Source organism: Zonotrichia leucophrys, chromosome 4A, assembly GCF_028769735.1.
Source record: "Zonotrichia leucophrys gambelii isolate GWCS_2022_RI chromosome 4A, RI_Zleu_2.0, whole genome shotgun sequence".
NCBI classification, from domain to species: domain Eukaryota; kingdom Metazoa; phylum Chordata; class Aves; order Passeriformes; family Passerellidae; genus Zonotrichia; species Zonotrichia leucophrys.
The window spans coordinates 515,364-523,954 of NC_088174.1; the positions used below are offsets into that span (position 1 = coordinate 515,364).

Below are 8,591 nucleotides of genomic sequence, written 5' to 3' on the forward strand. Positions count from 1 at the left end.
GCGGACGGACTTGGCGTCCGGGGAGAAGGTGGGATGGATGAGAGGGACAGAACAGTCCGGGGGGACTGCTGGGGTAACTCCTCGTGCTGGGAGGGAGCTGGGGACAGCCCTGGACCCTGGGCACAGGCCGAGGGGAGAACTGGAGTTGGGGAGGGGTGGATCGGGAATTGGAATCCTGGGGCCGGTGGGATGGATGAGGGGACAGCCCTCAGTGTTGGGGCCAGCCCTGGGCGGGCGCTGGGTACGATCGTGGATGCCGAACGCAGCCCTGCGTGCCGGGTGCCCACAGCCCCGTCCGGGCAGGCACATCACCGTGTCCCGCAGCCCCGTGGGGCAGCTCCATGCCGGCACCGCGCGGGCAGCCGGGGGCCTCGGGGCGGGGCGGTGCAAGGGCGGCCCCGCCCTGCGGGGAGTGCGGCGTGGGGGCCTTACGGCAGCAAGATGGCGCCCAAAGGGAAAGGCGGCGGCAAAGCCGGGAAGGGTGAGCGGGGCTGGGCGGCACCGGCACCGGCCGGGCGGGGGTGCTGGGCCGGCCCCGGCCGGGCGGGGGTGCTGGGCCGGCCCCAGCCGGGCTGGGGTTGTGGGCCGGTACCGGCCGGGTTGGGGTGCTGGGCCGGGACCGGGACCGGCCGGGCTGGGGCCCGGAGGCGGTGGGGGCCGAGCCAGTCTCAGAGCCCGGCAGGGCCGGCGGGGACCGGGCCGGTGTCAGGATGATCGGTTCACAGGCGGCGACAGCGGCAGCGGCAGCGAGAGCAAAGCACAGGGCCCGAAGGGAGGCGGCAGCGCCGTCAAGGTGAGCGCGGGGGGCGTGGGGGACCAGGCGGGCTGCGGGTTCTCTGCCCCAGCACCTGCAGGCTCGTCCCGCCCGCCGGCCCCGCTCGCCACAGCCCCGCTGCCCGCCCCTCCAGGTTCGGCACATCCTGTGCGAAAAGCACGGCCGGGCCATGGAGGCCATGGAGAAGCTGAAGTCTGGACAGCGCTTTAGCGAGGTGGCGGCACAGTACAGCGAGGACAAGGCCAGGCAAGGGGTGAGTGAGTGCTGCACCAGACAGGGCGGTGGGGCCGGGCAGCAGGAGCCTGGGTCCTGCTCGTCACCAGCAGGACCTGTCCCACGGCCACATCACCCACCCTCCCTGCTCCGAGTCTCAAGGCTTAACCCCCACGGTCCCTTGCTGCAGGGAGACCTGGGCTGGATGACCAGAGGCTCCATGGTGGGACCATTCCAGGAGGCAGCATTTGCCCTGCCTGTGAGCAGCATGGACAAGCCCGTGTACACGGACCCTCCCGTCAAGACCAAGTTCGGATACCACATTATCATGGTGGAAGGCAGAAAATAAAATGTGAATGACCATGATGACCTTGTTGACTGCTTGAATCCCGAGTCCCAGACACCTTGGCCTTGGAGCAAGTTGGGCACAACCAGCAACATGCCTGGAAGCAGGCTGGCTGTCCCTGCCACTGTGCTAGCAGAGCAGGGCCCTGCCTGAAGAGGTAAAGTGTCCCTGGGAAGGGTGAAACAAGAGCCTTTTATAGATGTTGATGTCTCTGTTGCCTGGCAGGCCAGCCTCTTCCTTCTCCACATTATCTGTGGAGATAATGGCCTGTCACTGGAGTGAGGTGCCCAGGTTTTTATCTGCAAACAGAAATGATGCAGAAAAGGACAGAGGGGCCCCAGGGCTTGGTCTCCATCCTCCCCAAGAGGATGCAGTCGGCTCCAATGGTGCAATTTATGCTCCAGAGCTTCAGGACAGTCCCTTCAGTGGAGGGTGGGTAACACTGGAGCTGGGTCAGGCCAGGCAGGGAAGGGACCTGGGGGTAGGAGGGGAGGATGAGCTCTCCTGAGCACAGACTGATCTCTTCCTACAGCTCCACCTTGCCCACTCAGAGCTGGGGGAAGAGACTGAATAATTCAGGTTTGGATAAGGAAAAAAGCCACTAAACACTTGTGTGCCGCTTCCTGCGTTCCCCTGTGCTGTGGGCAGTGCAAGGGAAGCAGCCCAGCAAGATTCCTGCTATCTCAGGAGCCCAGCCCAGAGCCATGATCCCCTTGATGCCCACAGAGCCTCCAAACCAGCCAGAGCTCCAGCAACAGGCACCAGCTTTGTTTACAGGTGAGCACCATGCACAGAGCTCAGAGATGAGGAGGAAACATCAAAGAAGAAAAGGTCCTTCTCTTCCCTCCCTTTTCAGGGTGTTGGTTTTGCTGAGTATGGAATGCTCAGAGAAGCCAACGAATGGCTTGCAGTGGAGAGCAGACAGGCTGCCCAGAGCAGACACTGCCCCATGTAAAGGTGCTCTGTTAATAAACCACTCATTTCCAGGCTACCAGAACCCTGTTCTTTCTTTTGGCAAAAACACATTGACACAACTGCACCTGCAAATCTGCCGTGTTTGCTGTGGTTCCAAATACAGAGAGCTCGTCTCCCAAACTGCACAGCTCAGCCAGGTGTGGGGTCCTGTGCTACGGTGTGGTATTGCAGAAGGCAATGCCATGGCACAAGGAAACATCCCTGTCTGCCGCTGGGCTGTTACCAGGTGAGACTGGCAGGATAAGCACACCAGGCTGAGGCTGTGTTGGTGAGGGCAGAATCACTCAAAGCCAGAACAAGGAACTTTTGAGCTGCTGGTTTGTAAGATTGAGGCACTCTCAGCCAGTTTGCTGACAACGCTGAGCTGTGTGGTGTGGTCACACACTGGAAAGGATGGATCCAGAGGGACCTGGACAGGCTGGAGAGGTGAGACCATGTGAAAAGTACAAGGTTCTACACCTGGGTTAGAACATTCTCAGGCACAGCTGAAGAAGGGGCAGAGAAGGGATTGAGAGCAGTCCTGGGAGAAGGGCTTGGGGTGATGGCTAACAAAAAACTCATGAAAACCCATGAGCCAGCAGTGAGCATTCCCAGCCCAGAAACCCTCTGTGTCCTGGGCTGCACCCAAAGGAACATGGGCAGCAGGTGAGGGAGGGGATTCTCCCCTGCTCCCAAGATCCTGCCTAGAGTCCTGCACACAGTTCACGCAGCATAAGAAGGACATGGAACTGTTGGAGCAAGTCCAGAAGAGGCCATGAAGTTGATAAGAGGACTGGAGCATCTCCCCTGTGAAGAAAGGCTGAGAGAGTTGGGGCTTTTCAGGCTCTTTAGCCTGGGGAAGGTTGTATGGACACCTCAGAGCACATTTCAGTATCTGAAAGGGCCTACAAGGGAGCCAGAGAGGGATTCTATCCAGAACTGGAATGACAGGATACAGAGTAATGGATTTAGGCTGACAAGAGGACAGAAGGGATATTGGAAAGAAATTATTTCTTGTGAGAGTGATAAAACACTGCACAGGTTGCCCAGAGAAGCTGTGGCTGCCCCATCCATAGAAGTGTTTCAAGGTCAGGCTTGGAGCAACCTGATCTAGTGGAAGGAGTCCTTGCTTGTGGCAGGGGTTGGAACTGGAAGGTCTGTAAGGCACCCAAATGTTGGGTGACCTTCAGGCACCCAAATTGGCTTATTTAAAACCCAAAGGAGGGAGGAACCACAGCACCACAGAACTGGGCTGTACAGTGACCATGGGACTGTACTGTCCCCACCTTCTCAGGGGAGAGGAGCAGCAAAACCTGGAGGGTAGAAAGGTGAATCCAGGGCTTGCCAGCATGGAGAGGTGTTGGAATCCTAGATGCTGAGAATTTTAAACTTTCTGTGCTTAAAGGCAGAGAGCCACAAGAGAATACTGCAATTGACCTGAGGCTGTGGAGACTTCCAAAACTGATTGATAGCACTGGGATTATGGGTGTGTAGTTGGTTAGAAGTATGTAATATCACAGGGTGGAAAACTTGAGAGTTTGGGGTCTTAGAATATAGAAATAAATATGAACCAAGATGGAGGTTTTAGGGCCATGGCAGGTTGTTCTTCTTTACCTTCTCCTTCCTTCTTCTTCACCTTCTTCTTCCTTTTCTTCATGGGTTTGGGTTATGTTTTGTAATTGAACAGAAAGATCCACATTGCAGGCTTTGAGAGATCGGTTACTCGGTTAGAAGGGAAAATAATCTAGGTGTCATTTCTTAATTGGATAGTTTAGTCTTAAAAAACCATGTAACAAGAGAGAGCCATTTTTGTGCCTTGCTAATAAAAGGCTGCAGAACTCATGGTAGTGAGGCTGTTTCACTGATAAGAAATAATAAACACCTGAGTGCAAACATGAACTACCTCCTCAAGTGCCTTCCATCCCAACTTCAAGAAACTGATTTAGAGGGGCTTAGACATCAACAATACCATTCTTTTATTGAATAATCAGACAGGAACATGAACCATTTTCACCTTTGTGAGTTGACTTCCCAGTGAAGCTCCCTCCCCAGCATCCAACACCTGGATGTTTGGACAAATTCAGCAGGAGGTGCTGAATTTGCTCAGTCACACCTGGATATGGCAGGCACCAGCCTGGAGCTGGCTCAGGGATCCCAGGGCCATGGTGCAGACACATGGTAACAAGTAACAGCCAGATTGTCTTCTCAGAGCCACATAGATGTCACTTCTGGGCCAGCTGTCTGTACAAGTTCAGAGTCAGAAGCATAACTTCAGGATCTCCACTTTTCATGTCAAGAGCTTGCAGGAAGCAGTCCAAAGCCTCCTGAAGTTTTCCATCATTCTGAAGTTTCTTCCCACTGTGTACCAAAGTGTCATAATTGGCAGCAGGAGAGGAACTCTGCCCAATGTCCTTTTCAGAGCTGCTTTCTTGGGTAAAATACTCAATCTGCTCACCTGACTGGAGCTCATTGTCACCTGTGGATTCCTCCTGAGATGACTCCATCTCCTCTGCCTCGGACTGCTCAGATTCCACGCTGTCTGCGTGGGAGGGCTCTTCATCTGTATCAAGTGTTTCTCCACTAGGTTCTTCTTCAGGCTCAGCAGATTCCCCAGTGCACTCCTCAGCTTCGTCTTCCACAAGCCCATCTTGCTCCTCATCACCATCATCTTCATCTTCTTCATCAGTGGTTCCCATGATTTCCCCAATATCCTCCACCTCATCTACCAACCTGCTGATGAATGAGCGCCTGGAAGCATTAGACCTGTTCCCACTGTTATTTAGTTGGGGAGAAAAGATGGCTTTAGCTCTTTTTGTGTCGTATTTAGGGGTGGAAGCACTGATTCCTTCCAGTCCTTCCAGAAGTCCGTGCCGAGTGCTGTCCAAGGGAGAGGAGGGCACTTGTTCAGGCTGCTCTTCACTCTCACTATCTGAAGCAATTCTGTTTAAACGTTTCTTCCTACCAAAAGTAAAGAGACCACTGCTTTCCTCCAATGATTTACTCCCTTGCAGGGAGGCATTTGGCTCTTCCTCAGCTGTGGGACAGGGTTTGCCATGGCTACTGGTCTCACTTGGCCATGTTTTGTTTGGAGATTCTCTGTCTGGAGATTTACACAAGCTTTCTGCCTGGAGCTGTAAGCTGTCCTTCTCAGGAGATCCTTCCACTGATCCCCCTCTATCTGAGGCATCCTGCCATTCCTCTTCAGACTCTTCCAAAACCAGATTGAAGTCAACTTGATCCTGCAAGGAAGGAGCAGATGTACCCTCCAAGCTGTCTTCTAACACGTGAGACTTGTAGAGCTCAGCATTGATTTCTGGCATGGCATTTGATGAACTCAGGACTGCAGAAGCCGGCTCAGGAACATTGTTCTGCTCTGTCCCCAGGGCAGTGTGTGGGTCAAGTACCTGAACTGACAATTCTGCCTCACTTCTAGGATCGTCAGCCATGCCAGACTCAGAGGAATTGTGACAATGCCAAGACAGGTCATTCCTTGTCTTGGCCAAGCTGTCTGAATGTACCTGTGAATGCTGTTTCTCTTGAAGGCTCTGACTATCTTTCTCAAGTGCAGGGGATGATGGTGTAATGCTGGAATCAGGATTTTGCTCAGATTCTTGTATGTCAGATTGTTCTGCTGTCTTGCTGGGATTGAGCACTTCCATCTCCATACTGGACACACCTTGTGCCAATTGCTCTTCATCCAAGTCACCAACAGTCAGAGTTGTCATTCTGGAGCTGACATCGAGCACCTGGGCCTCCTCATCCTCTGTAAGATCAACAACTTTGTCTTTTTCAAGTGCATCAGCTACTGGCGGTGAAACAAAGTGATTTTTGTCATTCAACCCTGGAGACGACTTCTTTGGCCTGGAAACTGTTCCCGATGGTCTTTGCCACTTCTCTTCACAAGCATTTCTGATCCCCTCCATCCTCTGATCACTGAGCTGGGACTCCAGCTGGACCAGCTCATGGGCTTTCTGCACCCTCCGCTGGATGTACTGATGGGCTTCCTCACTCTCCACCTGCTCCTCGTGAGCCGTCTCCCTTGTGTACATCAGATCGTGGTCAGAAATGCCAAACATTGCCAGAGAATGCAGGTAAGCAAGGTGCTCATCCAGCTGCAGGTCAGACTTCCTTTGCATGGCGTGCAGGGACTGCAGCTGGATCTGAGTTGCAGACGTCTGAGTATCTTCCAACGTGAAGAGCTCCCTTAGCTCCTGTTTGGAGAAATAACGGAACGGGTTCTTTTTGTCACCGGTGGTCTGTCTGATTAACGAGTCCTTGAATACCTGCCGCCTGTATATCTTCTCTTCCACGGTGCCGCAGGTGATCAGTCTGTAAATCACTACATTCTCTTTTTGCCCAATTCTGTAAGCTCTGTCCACAGCCTGAGCATCAGTTGCTGGATTCCAGCTGGGATCAAAGATCACCACTCGGCTGGCTGCTGTCAAGGTTATGCCGACGCCCCCAACCTGCGTGGTGAGCAGGAAGACGGAGTAGTCAGTGCTGCTCTGGAAGGCGTTGATGCGCCTCTCCCGCTCCGTCAGGTGGGTCACCGTGCCGTCAATGCGCAGGATCTGGAATTGTCGGCGAGACAGGACGAGCTCTATGATATCCAGCATCTTCCTCGACTGTGAGAACACCAGGGTTCGGTGTCCCTCTTCTCTCAGCCGTTCCAGCAGTCCCACAAGGAACTGCATCTTCCCAGACTCCTGGATCACAGTCTCATCAGACAGATGATCTATTTTGTTCATGCCTGAAAACACACCTGCTTCCATCATGTAATCCTGCTCGGAGCCCACCTGCTCATCCAAGCCCAGCTGGATACAGGCTCTCGCAGACAGAAGCCTGGGATGGTCACAGATTTTCTTCAGGACTGTCAGCTCAGCTAAAGGTGATCGGGTCGTCATCAGTACTTCCTTCACATGATCCAGGCAGAGAAAGTTCCTGTAGATTTCTTCCTGCACTGGTGCCAGGTACACCCACACAACAAAGTCATTTTTCCTAGTGAGAGATGGCATGACAGGAGCCTTGTTCTCACTTGGATCCTCAGGAAGATGAGCATCAGCTTTATCAGCATGATAGCTTTTGATGTCTTCCTTGGTCCTTCTGAGGAAATAGGGCTTTATAATTGCCATGAGATTCTCTGATATCTTTAGCCCCAGTGCTTTCTCACCTGGAGTTGCATCCTTCTCCCTTGCCCTGGTAATGGGATTCTCATATTCCATTTTAAAAGTTTTGGCAGTACCCAGGAGGGAGCCTTGACAGGCAAAGTCAAACAAGGACCACATTTCCCGCAGGTTGTTCTGCACAGGGGTGCCTGTAAGCAGGATGCGGTACTGGGCTGGGATTGCATAGACACACTTGGTTGTCTTGTTTGACTGGCACTTGATCTTATGTGCTTCGTCGAGAATGATGTAGTCCCAGACAAACTCCTGCTCATGGCGGCTGGCCAGCTGCTTCCAATTGTTAATGAGCATCTGGTAGCTCGTGATGATGATGCCATTCTTCCTCTGGACCCTCTCCAGGTTCCTGGTGCGCTCTGTCTTGCTGGTGCCATGGAATTCCTTGACACGTAGGCCGGGGGTCCAGCGAGCGAACTCAGCCAGCCAGCTGCTGACAAGGGTGGTGGGCATGATGAGCAGAACGTGCTGGATGAGCTCAGCGTCGAACATACCCGAGAGGAAGGCGATCACCTGGATGGTCTTGCCTAGGCCCATGTCATCTGCCAGGATGCCACCAGGCTTGCCCTCCCGGTGCAGGCGGTACAGGAACGCAACACCTTCCCTCTGGTGCTGGAACAGCTTCCGGTGCATCTCCCCGTAGATCAGCAGGCCGCTGCCGCACACGTTCACGAAGCCCTCATCCTCCTCCTCCTGCTGCTGCTGCTCCTGCTCGGCCGCCGCCAGTGCCTCCTGCACCCGCTGCATGCGGCCCCGCAGCTTCTCGCTGGGGCGGATGGCGGCCGCCAGCCGGAACAACCGCAGCGCCTCTTCCAGGTCCCCATCGGCCGCCGCCGCCTTCGCGCTGGTCACGAGCCTGTGGGAGTCACCGTGAGCACCGAGTGGCCAGGCCCGGGCTACACCCTGGAGCACCAACCCACCACCGCCACCCCCGGCCCCGGCCCAGCCCGGCCGCAGCCCTCCCCAGCCTCCTCGGCCGCTCAGCCCCGTCCCCGCTCACCCCCGGTACCGCTCCTCTTCCGCGACCGCTGCCTCTCCCAGCACAGGAGCGGCCATGCCGCCAGCGCTGCCGCCCTGCGCTTCAAACCCGGCCCTTCCCGGCCTGCACCGCGCCACATGTAAATCA

General features: G+C 54.9%; 2 protein-coding genes across 2 annotated transcripts; one reads left to right on the top strand and one right to left on the bottom strand.

The window, feature by feature from the left end:
• Positions 1–381: 381 nt before the first annotated feature.
• PIN4 (peptidylprolyl cis/trans isomerase, NIMA-interacting 4) lies at positions 382–1,354 on the top strand. Its single transcript, XM_064712787.1, has 4 exons — positions 382–481; positions 726–793; positions 909–1,028; positions 1,179–1,354. Exons 1-4 carry the CDS (start codon positions 442–444, stop codon positions 1,335–1,337), a joined length of 387 nt encoding a protein of 128 aa, XP_064568857.1. The 5' UTR covers positions 382–441; the 3' UTR covers positions 1,338–1,354.
• Positions 1,355–4,251: 2,897 nt separating this feature from the next.
• Positions 4,252–8,558, bottom strand: ERCC6L (ERCC excision repair 6 like, spindle assembly checkpoint helicase). The gene is made up of 2 exons (XM_064712788.1): positions 8,466–8,558; positions 4,252–8,321 (listed from the first exon to the last, which is right to left on the bottom strand). Exons 1-2 carry the CDS (start codon positions 8,519–8,521, stop codon positions 4,511–4,513), a joined length of 3,867 nt encoding a protein of 1,288 aa, XP_064568858.1. The 5' UTR covers positions 8,522–8,558; the 3' UTR covers positions 4,252–4,510.
• Between the last annotated feature and the right edge of the window lie 33 nt (positions 8,559–8,591).

What these genes read in the sequence shown, in the direction of transcription:
- PIN4 (XM_064712787.1), top strand. Translation starts at nt 442, where the DNA reads ATGGCGCCCAAAGGGAAAGGCGGCGGCAAAGCCGGGAAGG. An exon ending in CGGCGGCAAAGCCGGGAAGG is followed by an intron (nt 482 to 725) that starts GTGAGCGGGGCT and finishes ATCGGTTCACAG; the next exon opens with GCGGCGACAGCGGCAGCGGC. An exon ending in GAGGCGGCAGCGCCGTCAAG is followed by an intron (nt 794 to 908) that starts GTGAGCGCGGGG and finishes CCGCCCCTCCAG; the next exon opens with GTTCGGCACATCCTGTGCGA.
- ERCC6L (XM_064712788.1), bottom strand. Translation starts at nt 8,521, where the DNA reads ATGGCCGCTCCTGTGCTGGGAGAGGCAGCGGTCGCGGAAGAGGAGCGG. An exon ending in GAAGAGGAGCGGTACCGGGG is followed by an intron (nt 8,322 to 8,465) that starts GTGAGCGGGGAC and finishes TGACTCCCACAG; the next exon opens with GCTCGTGACCAGCGCGAAGG.